Source organism: Lagenorhynchus albirostris, chromosome 3 (assembly GCF_949774975.1).
Source record: "Lagenorhynchus albirostris chromosome 3, mLagAlb1.1, whole genome shotgun sequence".
In the NCBI taxonomy this organism is placed as follows: Eukaryota; Metazoa; Chordata; class Mammalia; order Artiodactyla; family Delphinidae; genus Lagenorhynchus; species Lagenorhynchus albirostris.
The window spans coordinates 88,695,813-88,712,110 of NC_083097.1; the positions used below are offsets into that span (position 1 = coordinate 88,695,813).

Here is a 16,298-nt window from a genome sequence, read left to right on the forward strand (position 1 = left end):
CACCCGTATATATACAGGTGAATTCTTTGTGAACAATCAAATGGAAGCCTTTATTACATCACACTGTATTGTAACACTTTTTGCATTGAAAAACAGGCCCAATAAGATATTTTTTCTTTGCTAAACTTATTACCATCAATTCATCCCTATGATTACTGACCTACATGCCTGTTTGAAATATGAAGACAGAGAAAAGGGGTCTTGACAGAGTTTGGCAAAATGTTACTAACTTGATGTTTTGAAATCAAAAAGTGCTGCGATTTGACTATGCTGATATATGCAGTTTTGTGTCTGCAGCATTTTATTTCTTTATCAAATATAAGTGAATGTGAATGACTGTGTGGTTTTGGTGAAAGAATAATACATGAATAACCCCAGTGTAGAAAAACCAATCAATACTGTATTGATAAAAGGGAAATAAATGATCATCAGAGGTATCCTTAAAATACTTATTATTATATTGGCTATACTTCCTCAACCTTTTGACATTATTTTTTATCTTGAAAATTTTATCAAATGGAACATATAAGCAAACATATATACACATATTTCTTGTTCCTTAACTTAAATGTATCCCATGCTTTATTTCCTTTGGTTATTATTTTAGCAAAATGCATTCCAGGTCTGTAAGTTTTTCTTTTTCGTCTTTTTTATTTTTTAGTAATCTGAATTATATTTATTCATTATGAAAATTAATTTCTTGATGCAAAGGTAAATTTTTTTAGCATGTTGGAATTTTTTTATTTTTACCATCGTAACCATTTTTAAGTGTATAATAGTTCAGTAGTGTTCAGTATCTTCACATTGTTGTGCAATAATAGTTTTTCTTAAATGGAACTTTATTGATGAACGTAATGTTGCTGAAGCAATGTCTTCATATTTATTCTACTTTATTGTCCTTTCTCCAGAACATGTATCGTTTTGAAGGCACTGGGTTTTCAAATATCCCTCAACTTATAGACCATCACTATACAACAAAACAGGTCATCACTAAGAAATCAGGTGTAGTTCTGCTGAATCCTATTCCTAAGGTAGGTGCATATATTCACCTTTTTTTTTTGAGACTGCTTTGTGAGTTATTCCCCACAGTAAATAAAGTTCTTAGATTATTTATAGAAGTTTGGAAACAATTATAGTCAAAACATGGAATGTCCTTGGTTTTATTAAGATGGGAGATGGGTTACCTTTTTATTCAGTGTTTGCAAATGGCCTGTTTTTTTTTTCTTTTTCCTTCCCAGTTTTTCTTGAAAGACTGGAGACCTTCCTTCACACTATAAGGTTCAGACTTTAAAGGCTCAGTTTATGAAAGATTCTGAGATGTAGAAGTCAAAGAAAATGTCCAGCAATCAAGAGTAAATTAGAATTTCAATTTTGGGTGTTAAGGTTACAATATATTATAAGACACTGGAATTTTTTAAAACTACACTACTCTTCACAAAGCCAGTAAATCATAACTTCACTATGTACAACCAGGTAGCTGGGCGAGAGATTGTTCTAGGTCATTTTTACCTCTAAGATATATCATAGAACAGATTGCTTTCATGAGCTTTAAGAGATTTGCGAGGTAGGGAATGGGTATGAGGCAGGTTTGTGTTTTTAAGGTAAAACCTGTGGAGCCTGGCCTGGGAGGAACAATGGAGCTGGCTTAACTTCTGAGCACTTTTAATGTTCCAGGAATTGGGTTGGGGTCAACAAAAGTCCCTTTCCTTTGGGGGCCGTCTCATGTGAAGAACAGTGTAGAAATAGGAAAGTCATAAAACCTGGTAGGTTAATATTTGCTGACTTGAGGTTTACATATCTAGGGATGACTTTTAATATGAAGCAAGTGTTATTCCCAAGAATGCTAGTATATAATCCAGATTCACCTAAAATTTAAAAAACTTTTAAAACTTAAAAAACAATTGTTATATTTCCCTTTGTTAGTCTGGAACATAGTGTCTATAGTTGTACTTGTATTATATTACTCAGTCTTTATTGAGGAGCTGAGTTTTAACATTCTGCTCACAGAAGATTTTAACAGTCAGTTGCTAAATATTAATTCTATGGCTAAGGAATTGTCCTTCTTGCATAATTTTCTAGAATTATGAAATGGGCTCATTCTTTGTTCATATTTTTCCAGTCACTTTTTTTTACGTTTAATTGCAAAAAAACCCTATAAAAATTCTCCTTTAGTCTGGAACAGGTTGTCATATTTTAACTCTAGTAAAAAAAAAAAAAAGTCTATTAATGTTTTCTCTTTCATCAACGAATAACTGCTGTTGTTTTACGGAATTCTAAGAGTTCTTTTTTTTAGTTAAGGTCATCTATTCTCATGGCTTCATTTACTATTAATACATCAGTGACTTGCAAATTTATATTTCCAGCTCAGATATATATCTTTCCCACATCTAAAAATTTTCTACTTTTCACCTAAAACTGAGTTTATCACTTTTAAGTACAAAATTTGTTCTTCCTTTTTAATAAGTGGTACCACCAAATACCTAGCTGCTCAAACCATAAATCTGGGGGTCCTTTGACATCTCTTCACCACTGCCCTTCCTCCAGCACTTTAAGTGACAGGAGTTTTATATACTTAATTGTACATGTGAAAGTTTGAACTCAATTCCAGTATATCCCAATATGAAGTAAAGTTCACTGCAGTGAAGATACTTTTTACCGCGTTAGGTTAATGAGATACACCTGAGTTTTCAGAGATAGTGACGTCTCATTTCACAAGCCAACCTAATATTTACATTGTCTCCTTGCTTAGCCAGGTCTAAACTGAGAGATCAAAGCCATAAAAGAGGCACATAAAAATGCTCATCTGGGCTTGGGTAGGAGCATATAATTGCAAATAAAGCTATATCCCTCATAATATAAAATTGTCCATGAAATGAGCTTAGATAAATGGAGTAGATTCTCTGGACTGTTACATAGCCAATTATTCTCTTTCTCCCAAACCCCCAGCACTGGCTGTGGAGCTGAATATCCCATCATTTTATAGCACTATCTATGAAAATAACTAAACTGAAAGCTATAGAAGATTAAGGGGCTACATATGATTGTTTTATGAGGTAGAAATTCGAAGTTAATCTAGCTATTAACATGATCTAAAGTACTGATATTTGAAATATGCAAGTAATTATCTCAGTGTGTGGTAAATATTGGTATGCATTTGATTTAAAGAATCATATCACTCTTTTAAAAGAAAATCACAAAGCAGAGGTTATGAAAGTAGATAATTTTCAATTATGAGTGGAGAACAAATTGATATGGATTTTTTTATGGTGGTATTATCTGTTATGTATCTTCCTTTGGGAAGTGTTTGTACTCTTATAACTGGAATCTCTTTCTTGATTTAATTTGTGTAAGAAGTTAATGTCTTTGACCATATAATGTGCTGTAAAACATCTAATTTCCATCTTGCCAGACTTCAATTTTAGCCTACATAAAGAATGCTATTTTGGTCTCAATATAATTTCTGTTTATAGTAACTTACTTCTCTCTTTCCATTTATTTCTCTCTTACCCATGAGAATGTATGTATAACATCATATGACTAACTAGAGGACACAGTGGCCAAGGGAGTCTCTTTCTTATCTCCAGAGGTACAGGAAACTACGCAATCTAAATTAGAGAAAGTATTTAACTTTCTCATGATAATAAAGCTAATGAGTGCCCTACCCACTCATGCCCAGCCTCCACTGGCTGATTTCTCCTACACTACCTCCCAAAGCCTGTGTAAAGATATGGGAGTGAAGGTCATGTTGTACACGGGTTTTTGATCACTCATAATCATCATCTTTATAATTAGGAAACACTTTGGGATGCACAGGGCCTGTTCTTTATTTAGTTTAGTCTCTGTTCAAATGTCATTTCATCAGAGAGGCCTTTCCTGACTACCATGTGTGAAATAACACCTTACCTCCTTATGTTCCCCTCTTCTTAATTTCTCTTTGTTATGGTTATGTTTACCTGACATTATATTGTATGATGTATTTTTAGTTGTCTGTCTTCCCCCAAGAGAAATGTAAGTTCCATAACGGCCAGAATTACATTTAATAATCAGTGCAACTATATCTGCAGTACCTAGAACAGTGCTAGCCCCTAGTAGGTGTTCAGTAAATATTTTCTGAAGAATTTAATTTACTGACCAATTCCTAGAAGCCAGGTACTTCCAAGCTTTTATATGCATTAACTGTATATATTCCTATGAAGTAAGTATTGTTATTAACCCCATTCAATTATAAATCAGGAACTGAAGCTTAAATGGTAAATGACTTGCACAAGATAACACAACTCTTAAGAGGCAGAGCTGGGATTCAAGCCCGTGTTCTTAACCATTATCTGTCTAGATTGTAGAGTCTAGATTTTAGACTTTAGAGAAAAAAGTGTTTATTTTAAGGAACATGGATGTGGGTTTAAGGGAAAAGAAGTGTCTTTGATTCCATAAAATGTCAAATTGAAAAAGTCTTTAACATAGCAAAATATAGGTCTCTGTAAAAGGTAAATTATTAAACAGTAATATCAGGTGACAGAGCTGGGATTTTAGGTAAAATATAGGACTTTGTAAGATATAGGTAAGGAAGACATCTAGTTCAACTTTAACATTTAAATGTTGCCTTGAAAGTTTGTCTTTGTTAAGTTTAATATTTCTTCAGATTTAGCTGTTTAAAACATTTTTTTCTTTCTGAATGGAAGTTAAAGTTCATGATTAAATTCAGGCAAGTTAGGAGTGAGTTGCTAAGTTGAACCTTAGACAAATGACTTGCCTGCCGGCTTAAATCAATTAATTGTGGCTTTTTGATCAGAATTTGGTATAGCATGCCAGAATATTAGAAACAGATTTTTGCGAGGAGAGTAAATCTTTCTGTGACTGAAACTAACTTGTCATAAGGTTCCTGATAACAGCATTCTTGATCAAACACATGCAAACAAAGAACAGTTTATGAGAGGAGAGCTTGAAGTTTCAGATCACTTAAAGACTATTCATTTTACTTTATACTTGAGTAATATAGTTACTTCTTCCAGTACTTACCAGATGACTTGTTTTTTATAAAAGGATGTAACTCAGGAAAAGTCAAATTTTCTCTGTGGATTTTGGAAACTGTAAAATACCGTATACTTTCCTGTTTAAAAACTTTTTTTACAGGACAAATAGAACAGAAGGCAAATTTGGAAGACTTTAAATTGTGAAGGAAGAAAAAAAATACATTTATTGAGTATATAGTCTGTTGATAACACTCCACTTCTATTATTATTATTATTTTTTGTTTGCGGTACGCGGGCCTCTCACTGTTGTGGCCTCTCCCGTTGCGGAGCACAGGCTCCGGACCCGCAGGCTCAGCGGCCATGGCTCACGGGCCCAGCCGCTCCGCGGCATGTGGGATCTTCCTGGACTGGGGCACGAACCCATGTGCCCTGCATCGGCAGGTGGACTCTCAACCACTGCGCCACCAGGGAAGCCCCCACTTATATTATTTTAAAAATATTTTCAACAACTGTGAACTGAGTAGTATTATTATCCCCATTATTAGGTGAGGAAACTCGGAGGTTGTAATGAACCTAAGCCACATTTCTTGTAAATTTCAGAGTCGTGACCTGAAAATGATTCTGTTCTGTTCATCATCTTTTTACTACAACCTCAGCTAGCATAAATTTTAATCTATAGTCTTAGTAACGTCAGTAGTTCAAGAACAATTGTTTTCTGTATTTCAGTATTCTAGCAGTATGTAACAGTGAACATGACAGTTATGATCCCATCCCATAAACTTAGTCTAACAAGAACTATAATAGCATGTTGTGCTAAGGGAAATACAGAAAATACTTGAATGTTTAGCCTTCATTTAGCATAGTTTGGGAAGTCAAATTAAACTTGGATTTTAGGCTTGTTCCATTTAATAAAATAAAAGAACCTTGTTATAGCACATAAAATACATAGACTGACTTTCAGGTTTTATCTCAAACATTACCAGCAGATAATTGTGAGGAGGAGCAATGTTGGTCTCAAAAAATTAATGGACCTTGGAGACCACTAATGTTTCTTCTTATGTGATCTCTCAAAGGTATTTCATGCTTAAGTCTTCCTCAGACTTTCTCAAATATCATAATATTTTTAGTCTGAGGAGCCAGGTTTTTTGGGAGATATGAACATTCTTCTTATCCATCCTGTAAACAGATGAAGGATGACGGGATTAGGCAGATGGTGCCCAAGTGGTTAAAAGAAAAGTCATTGGACTTTTTTTAATGCAGATTGAAAGGTAGGATTTGGTATTTACAGCACAAACATTGCCTGAAGTGTATCATTTCATCATTTTAAAGTATTTACAAAATCTTCTATATATGTATGGATGCTGGGAAACATAGAAATATACAAGAAAATATATAAGAGGATCTCTGGTATGAACAGGGTTGCGTAACTTAACATTATTTCCTTGTTCCTTGTTGGAGACCATAGAACAATAACAAAAGAACAACAACAACAAAATTAAAAATCTATAAACTGCATTTTTCATGAAACTAGGAACTGTATATTATCCACAGACTTAAAAGTACATGTTTAGGTAGCCAAAAGCAACTTAGATTGGGCAGAAGTTGTGTAGCACAAAGTTAAGAAAAGATGTGATCAAAGAACCAAGTTGCTGTAGATCTTACCAAGCTCCAGCAAAAATACCTGTTGAAGGGAGGAATTTACCCTAGATTTCTATATTCCTTGCTTGCATCAATGAATGCAGGACATGTGTGGGGAAAATAAAGTTTTATATATAGCTTAAGTGATGCGGATGAAACTGCCCTTGGAGGAAAATTCAGAGCCTTAAAAGCTTAACATGGACAAAACAAAAAGAATGAAATAAACGAGTTAAGCATCCAACTCAAAAAATTAGGAGAAAAATCCACAGTTAAATAAAAGGAAAGCAGAAGAAAGAAACTAACAAAGGTAAAAGCATAAAGAAATGAATTAGAAAACGGGAAAACAAAATATATATAATAATTGCTTTTTAAGAGATCAACAGAAAATTAAAATACTTGCTAATCTATTCATGAAAACCCATACTACAAGGGGCACATACCATAATCTCTTTAATATATAAAGAACCTCTAGAAATTAATAAAATAAAGACAGTCAAATAGCAAAATTGGCAATGGGCATGAGTGGATAGTTCAAAAAATAAAAATACAAATGGCTTTTAAAATATGACATGATTACATTACTCAGTAGAATAAAAGAAAATTAAGGCTATAATGAGATAATTTTTTACCTATCAGATTGGCATAAACTCAGTTTAATAATTCACTTTCTTGGCAAAGATGTGCAGATAAAGACCCTTAGATAATTTGGTAATGGGGTATAAATTAGAAAAACCTCTGTAGAAGGCAATGTGACAGAATCTATAAAAATTATAAAACGTATATACCTTTGACTTCTACAATAGCAATAACAATAACACTTCTACAATTTATCCTTTAGTTATATTTGTATATACATGAAATGATATCAGTATAAGGTTATTCACTGCAGCATTGTTTGTAATATCAGGAGATTGGAAATAATTAAATGTTCATTAACAGGAGTCTAGTTACATCAATTATGGTTCCTCATCCAATGGAATACCATAAATGAGAAAGCATCTATGTACTGGTTGGAGAGAGTTCCAAGATATATTGCTAATAAAAGGAATTAAGCTAAAAAACAGAGTATATATTATGTTATCTTTTATATAAGACGTATTTGAGTATAAGATTATATGTCTGAATTTGCTTTTATATGATAAAGAAATTTTATATACTCAAACTAATAATGATGTTGATGTATAACAGGGGTTACATGTTTTGGGAGGAGGTTGAAATGGCAATAGAGGTATTAAGGGAAACTTTTTAGAGTCTAAATTTGGTATTTTTCACTTTTAAAAAACACTGTGAGAGTATTACCCCTTCAAAAGTTAAATTTAAAAAATATTTTTTTTTGGCTTAAGTGTAGTTTAAATTTTTTTTTCATTGAACATATTTTTGTAATGTTAAAAATTTTCTAAAACCATATTTTATGATAATATTTAATAGAACACTGTAAAGCAGTGTTTCTAAAGCTTTTTTTTCCACAGTGCATAGAAAGAAATTACATTTTATATTGAGACTCAGGACACACAAAATTGGAAACGTTGGTATGTATGTGTGTTTATAACTGAGACAAATTTTACAAAACAACTTTTCATGTTTCTTAATGTGATGCACTCTATTAATAATTTCTTTAAAGTCTACATCCAAAGAGTTGATTTTGTGAACCTCAGTTTGAAAAATACTTAAAGGATTTTTAAAGTAGTGATAAGTGAATTTAGAAAAGCATATGGCCTAGGAATGATTCATAGAGAAAGGTAGACTTGAAGTAGGTCTTGAGAATAGGCAGAAAGACTAGGGAAATTATTTGGGCTTATAGTAAGGAAGTAATCTAAAACTTGGGAAATTCTGAGACTTGTTTTAAGGAAGGCAAGATCAGTTCCCTTGACAGAAGAAGACAATTTAAAAGATGAGTAATCTGAAAAGTTTAGTTTAAAGCCAGATTTTTGAGAGCCTTGACTACCACGATTAGGATTTATCTATGGAAAATGCCATTTCATTGAAGGTTTACAAGCAAGGTTTACTAAGCACATCTAAAGTATAGTTAGTGATCTCACTAAATTACTGAAGCCTATCCAGCCTTTTAATTGTTTGTAGAATTTAAGGTATTTATTAGCACATTTAAAAAACAGAAAGAAATCAATTTTGATTTTACTGTGTTTCACAAAGAACTTGTGTAGCCATATCCAAATTATATTTCAGTGAATAATATTAAAATATAAATAGAAACAAATTATCAATACCATGGAAAAATAATTGATAGTGAAAATTTAACAACAGTAAATAAAATACAAAATGCAGTTTCCTAAAGACCTATAATAATTTCCACATTGAGCTTGAAATTTAGCTGTAAGCCATTGTAGAAAAAGTGAACTATTTTCATGATTAGAGAGGAGGAAGGTTATTAATTTGTTTAAAGTGAAGTTTTACTACCAATAACTTCTAAAGGAAATTTCCCTCTTGGGATTTTAGATATAACAGTGTCCTTAACATTTCTGCAAAAGTTTAAGGACAGATTTCATAGGTTGTTGCTTTCAGTGTCCTTTAATAATAGCCAAGGGCATAATATTAAGTTGTATTTTATACAACTTAATGAAGAACATTCTGCATTGGAATTTTTTGTCTACTTTCAATTTTTGCTGAACAGAATAGTAAAATTCTAGGATTCAGATTTATGATCAAAATAGTAATAAAATTAGCATTAAATACAGTAAAAAGTTTAAACAGGAGATCAAAAGTTTAACCGAAAGATCACACCTATTGACATTTACAAATCTCTCTCTTAATTATATACCTGAACAATTTGATATTTAGCTAAGTTTTTCACACACAGTGAAAAAACCTTAACATGGAATGAGGTTTTGTTGAAGTGTTGTTTTCATTCATATTGCCCTTATGGGAAATAAAAAGCCCACAATATGTTGCCAATAATTGAATTTTTAAATTTTATAAATTACCTTTTCTGGATAATTTAATGGAGGTTTACCATCTCTTTTACTGTCTTACTTTCCAAATCTTGAACTTAGACATTGAGAACATATTTGATGTTCTAAAAACCTCAGAGTACAATGGATTTAAGTTAGTGAGATCTGGAAAACAACATAAGTCTCTACCAACTAAAAGACAAAGGCATTCTAACAGAGTGTTCTTAATGTTGATTCTTGTATAATTCAAGCCAGGAGAGAAGTGGTCAGTAGAATAGGAGGGACACATGAGAGGTGGTAAGGGGTGAGTGAGGTGAATTGATAAGTAGAATATGGCAGAGAGAGAAGAGGGACCTGTTGCTTCCATGCTGGTTTAGTCTCATAAGTCACACAACCTCTTATCCTTATTACTACTCTCCTATCTCTGCCTCTACAGCCTGTAGCCCACAAAAACTTCTGAGGTAGAAAACCTCTGATGATGATGTGTAATTTCCATTTTATTATGGTCAACTTTAATATAGATGTTCATGGAGTATTCCATAAAAAACATCCGCTTCCTCTGGGCTCACATCTAACTTTGCAGTAATTAGGGTACTTTATTGTCTGCTGTTATTGTTCATTTTGTAGTTTGACATCCCCATTCGATAAGCTCCTTGAGAGCAAGAAGAATAGTTTTACTCATTCTTTATGTATCTCACAGTGTATAATGCGTAATTCACTAAATATCTGTCATTATTTTTTAGAAAATCTGGATATTTAATAAATGCTTGATATAATATTTGAAAAAAATTTATAACTTAAAGATCTTAATACCCTGTTTTTAGAATTATATAAAAATGTTAACTTTTACTGTTTCCAAAGTGGAGCATGGTTTAGATTTATGAATGAGATCTCTTTGGAAATGACACACTCCATTTCAGTTCTTTTAGTATAATAGCTTTTTTCTCATATTTTCATTTCCTTCTTTTATTGATTTATATTAGAAGTTAAATTTTCATGTAGTTATGTTGCTCTTGCAAACTTCATAAATACTTTTAAGTACAGATAGGAAATATTTCTGATGCTCTCGTATTCAGTTTATAAGTATTTTATACTACTATGAACTATGATTGGTTCCATAAAATTCATTTGACAACTTGTTGAGATTTCTCTCTGATATTAACTTTTAAATGGTGAAGCAATCTTATGTAATATTTAATAGTTCTTATATGCAAATTATTGTCCTGTTTTAACCCACTTCAAAAGTGAAAATGAAATACAAGAATTGGCAGTGCTTGTTTTCACTTTTTAAAAGAACCATTTATCTTTCTTTACCATATTAACTAAATTAGTGCTCACCTTCTACTATGTTGTCCTTGAGGGGGACAATTTAATTGTGCCACAAAAGATTTGTCCCACATCCTACTTTACAGAGACTAAATATGCATGCTAAGAATTCTAATGACACTGAAATAATAGGATTTAAATTAGAAAGACCAAGGACATTAAAAAGATATCTTCAAGTGATTTTTTAAAATGAAAAGCCTCATTCATATATAAGCCTTAGAGAAAATGAAACTTTAAGGTTTTATTTCTGTTATTTATATAACAACTGGCATGCATTAAAATTATACCAAAAAATAAAGTCTAATAACAGAAATACCCATAATAGGAAATTATAATCTCGTGGACATCCTTGGATCTTGATTGATAACTATTTAATGAGAAATAGACTCAAGAGCAACAAAGATCTGTTATAATTTTTTCTGAACATGAAGACATTCATGTTCAAATCATGGCCCTTACTGTTTTATGGTTTTATTATTAGAAATATTTTATAATGGTGAACTCAAGAGGTATGATTTTATTTATACTTTCTAGTAGTGCTATGATCTCTTTTAAATAATAAATCTATCTTTTTTTGCCCTTGGAATCCAATCACTTCAGTTGGAAACCATGAGAATCATTCTTTACTGTCCATAACACTGAATGGTGAGAGAGTCAACAGAGTTTTTAAAGTCTTCTCTAGGAATAACTTATAAAACACTCCTTCACTCCTTGCAATCTTGAATGTAGGGTTTCTGGAAGGTCATCAGTGTTCATCTAAAGTAAATAGGTCAGAATTTTCTAGGAATTCACAGGTTTTAAGCGTGCCTCTGTCTCTTTAATTAGCATTCAGTAAATATGTATTGAGTGCCTATTTTATAATAGAAATTATATTAGGTACTGATTGAGGTGATAAATCCTATTCTAGAGGAAATATGGTCTTTTAGAGGACATAAGAAAGGCATCTTACCTTGATGGTTCAAGGAAGCCTTCCAAGAATTGTGAAGGATGACTGAGGGTTTATGGGTAAAGGGTCTGACAGAGCATAGTAGATGGACTTAGAGTCTGTCATACAGAGTGAAGTCAGAAAGAGAAAAACAAATACCGTATGCTGACACATATATACGGAATCTTAAAAAAAAAAAGTTCTTAAGAACCTAGGGGCAGGACAGGAATAAAGATTCAGATGTAGAGAATGGACTTGAGGACATGGGGAGGGGGAAGGGTAAGCTGGGGTGAAGTGAGAGAGTGGCATTGACATATATACACTACCTAATGTAAAATAGATAGCTAATGGGAAGCAGCCGCATAACACAGGAAGATCAGCTCAGTGCTTTGTGACCACCTAGAGGGGTGGGATAGGGAGGGTGGGACGGAAACGCAAGAGGGAGGGGATATGAGGATATAAGTATACATATAGCTGATTCACTTTGTTATTCAGCAGCAGCTAACACAACAATGTAAAGCAATTATACTCCAATAAATACTCCAATAAATTGCTTTTGTGAATCAATGCAAGGTTATTAGTCCATTCAGGATTTTCCCTAATTGGATCCTTGTTCATCTGCCCAATTTAGCCCTTCCTTGCCTCTTTTTTTTTCCCTTTCCTTTTTCTGTTCCTTTGGAATGCATATATAAGAATATAGAACCTCGAGGACACGAGGGGAAGATGGCAGAAGAGTAAGACGCGGAGATCACCTTCCTCCCCACAGATACACCAGAAATACATCTACACATGGAACAACTCCTACAGAACACCTACTGAACGCTGGCAGAAGACCTCAGACCTCCCAAAAGACAAGAAAGTCCCCACGTACCTGGGTAGGGCAAAAGAAAAAAGAATAAACAGAGACAAAAGAATAGGGACGGAACCTGCACTGGTGGGAGGGAGCTGTGAAGGAGGAAATGTTTCCACACACTAGGAGCCCCTTCGCGGGCGGAGACTGCGGGTGGCGGAGGGGGGAAGCTTCGGAGCCGCAGAGGAGAGCACAGCAACAGGGGTGCGGAGGGCAAGGCAAGGAGATTCCTGCACAGAGGATCGGTGCTGACCGGCACTCACCAGCCTGACAGCCTTGTCTGCTCACCTGCCGGGGAGGGCGGGGCTGGGAGCTGAGGCTCGGGCTTCGGTCGGAGCGCCAGGAGAGCACTGGGGTTAGCGGCGTGAACACAGCCTGCAGGGGGTTAGTGCGCCACGGCTAGCCGGGAGGGAGTCCGGGGAAAAGTCTGGACCTGCCAAAGAGGCAAGAGACTTTTTCTTCCCTCTTTGTTTCCTGGTGCGCTAGGAGAGGGGATTAAGAGCGCTGCTTAAAGGAGCTCCAGAGACGGGTGCGAGCCGCGGCTAAAAGTGTGGACCCCAAAGACAGGCATGAGACGCTAAGGCTGCTGCTGCTGCCACCAAGAAGCCTGTGTACAAGCACAGGTCACTGTCCACACCCCCCTTCCAGGGAGCCTGTGCAGCCCGCCACTGGCAGGGTCCCGGGATCCAGGGACAATTTCCCCGGGAGAATGCATGGTGCGCCTCAGGCTGGTGCAACGTCAGGCTGGCCTCTGCTGCCGCAGGCTCGCCCCGTGCTCCGTACCTCTCCCTCCCACCGGCCTGAGTGAGCCAGGGTCCCCAAAGCAGCTGCTCCTTTAACCCCATCCTGTCTGAGCGAAGAATAGACGCCCTCTGGTGACCTACATGCAGAGCTGGGGCTAAATCCAAAGCTGAACCCGGGGAGCTGTGCGAACACAAAAGAGAAAGGGAAATCTCTCCCAGCAGCCTCAGAAGCAGCGGATTAAAGCTCCACAATCAACTTGATGTACCCTGCATCTGTGGAATACATGAATAGACAACAAATCATCCCAAATTGAGGAGGTGGAATTTGAGAGCAAGATTTATTTTTTCCCCTTTTCCTCTTTTTGTGAGTGTGTATGTGTATGCTTCTGTGTGAGATTTTGTCTGTATAGCTTTGCTTCCACCATTTGTCCTATGGTTCTATCTGTCCATTTTTTTTTTCTTTAAAAAAATTTTTTTTCTCAATAACTATTTTTTATTTTAATAACTTTATTTTATTTTGTCTTACTTTATTTTATTTTATCTTCTTTCTTTCCTTCCTTTCCTCCGTCCTTCCTCCGTCCCTCCATTCCTCTCTCCCTCCTTTCTTTTTTTCTTCCTTCCTCCCTCCCTCCTTCCCTCTCTCCCTCCCTCCCTCTCTCTCTCTCTTTCTTTCTTTCTTTCTTTCTTTCTTTCTTTCTTTCTATCTTTCTTTCTTTCTTTCTTTCTTTCCTTCTTTCTTTCTACTTTTTCTCCCTTTTATTAAGAGCCATGAGGATGAAAGGCTCTTGGTGCTGCAGCCAGGAGTCAGTGCTGTGCCTCTGAGATGGGAGAGCCAACTTCAGGACACTGGTCCACAAGAGACCTCCCAGCTCCACATAATATCAAATGGCAAAAATCTCCCAGAAATCTCCATCTCAACACCAGCACCCAGCTTCACTCAACGACCAGCAAGCTACAGTGCTGGACACCCTATGCCAAACTACAAGCAAGACAGGAACACAACCCCACCCATTAGCAGAGAGGCTGCCTAAAATCATAATAAGTCCACAGACACCCCAAAACACACCACCAGACGTGGACCTGCCCACCAGAGAGACAAGATCCAGCCTCATCCACCAGAACACAGGCACTAGTCCCCTCCACCAGGAAGCCTATACAACCCACTGAACCAACTTTAGCCACTGGGCACAGACACCAAAAACAATGGGAACTATGAACCTGCAGCCTGCAAAAAGGAGACCCCAAACACAGTAAGATAAGCAAAATGAGAAAACACAAAAACACACATCAGTTGAAGGACCAAGATAAAAACCCACCAGACCTAACAAATGAAGAGGAAATAGGCAGTCTACCTGAAAAAGAATCCAGAATAATGATAGTAAAGATGATCCAAAATCTTGGAAATAGAATAGACAAAATGCAAGAAACATTTAACAAGGACCTAGAAGAACTAAAGATGAAACAAGCAATGATGAACAACACAATAAATGAAATTAAAAATACTCTAGAAGGGATCAATAGCAGAATAAATGAGGCAGAAGAACAAATAAGTGATCTGGAAGATAAAATAGTGGAAATAACTACTGCAGAGCAGGATAAATAAAAAAGAATGAAAAGAACTGAGGACACTCTCAGAGACCTCTGGGACAACATTAAACGCACCAACATTCGAATTATAGGGGTTCCAGAAGAAGAAGAGTAAAAGAAAGGGACTGAGAAAATATTTGAAGAGATTATAGTTGAAAACTTCCCTAATATAGGAAAGGAAATAGTTAATCAAGTCCAGGAAGCACAGAGAGTCCCATACAGGATAAATCCAAGGAGAAATATGCCAAGACACATATTAATCAAGCTGTCGAAAATTAAATACAAAGAAAACATTAAAAGCAGCAAGGGAAAAACAACAAATAACACACAAGGGAATCCCCATAAAGCTAACAGCTGATCTTTCAGCAGAAACTCTGCAAGCCAGAAGAGACTGGTTGGACATATTTAAAGTGATGAAGGAGAAAAACCTGCAAACACGATTACTCTACCCAGCAAGGATCTCATTCAGAGTTGATGGAGAAATTAAAACCTTTACAGACAAGCAAAACCTGAGAGACTTCAGCACCACCAAACCAGCTTTACAACAAATGCTAAAGGAACTTCTCTAGACAAGAAACACAAGAGAAGGAAAAGACCTACAATAACGAACCCAAAACAATTAAGAAAATGGGAATAGGAACATACATATTGATAATTACCTAAAATGTAAATGGACTAAATGCTCCCACCGAAAGACACAGATTGGCTGAATGGATACAAAAACAAGACCCATATATATGCTGTCTACAAGAGACCCACTTCAGACCTAGAGACACATACAGACTGAAAGTAAGGGGATGGAAAAAGATATTCCATGTAAATGGAAGCCAAAAGAAAGCTGGAGTAGCAATTCTCATATCAGACAAAACAGATTTTAAAATAAAGACTATTAGAAGAGACAAAGAAGGACACTACATAATGATCAAGGGATTGATACAAGAAGAAGATATAACAATTGTAAATATTTATGCACCCAACAGAGGAACACCTCAGTACATAAGGCAAATACTAACAGCCATAAAAGGGGAAATCGACAGTAACACATTCATAGTAGGGAACTTAAACACCCCACTTGCACCAATTGACAGATCATCCAAAATGAAAATAAATAAACACAAGCCTTAAATGATACATTAATCAAGATGGACTTAATTGATATTTATAGGACATTCTATCCAAAAACAACAGAATACACATATTTCTCAAATGCTCATGGAACATTCTCCAGTATAGATCATATCTTGTGTCACAAATCAAGCCTTGGTAAATTTAAGAAAATTGAAATTGTATCAAGTATCTTTTCTGACCACAATGCTGTCAGACTAGATATCAATTACAGGAAAAGATCTGTAA

At 35.3% G+C, this 16,298-nt stretch overlaps 1 protein-coding gene across 7 annotated transcripts in view; it reads left to right on the forward strand.

The window, feature by feature from the left end:
- The window catches only part of FER (FER tyrosine kinase), a 478,023-nt gene that overhangs the window by 247,719 nt on the left and 214,006 nt on the right, over positions 1-16,298 (forward strand). For all 7 annotated transcript variants that reach the window (XM_060143370.1, XM_060143371.1, XM_060143367.1 and 4 more), the window contains one exon: positions 909-1,031. In XM_060143370.1, the coding sequence (XP_059999353.1) occupies positions 909-1,031 (123 nt within the window). The remainder of the gene's footprint in view (positions 1-908; positions 1,032-16,298) is intronic.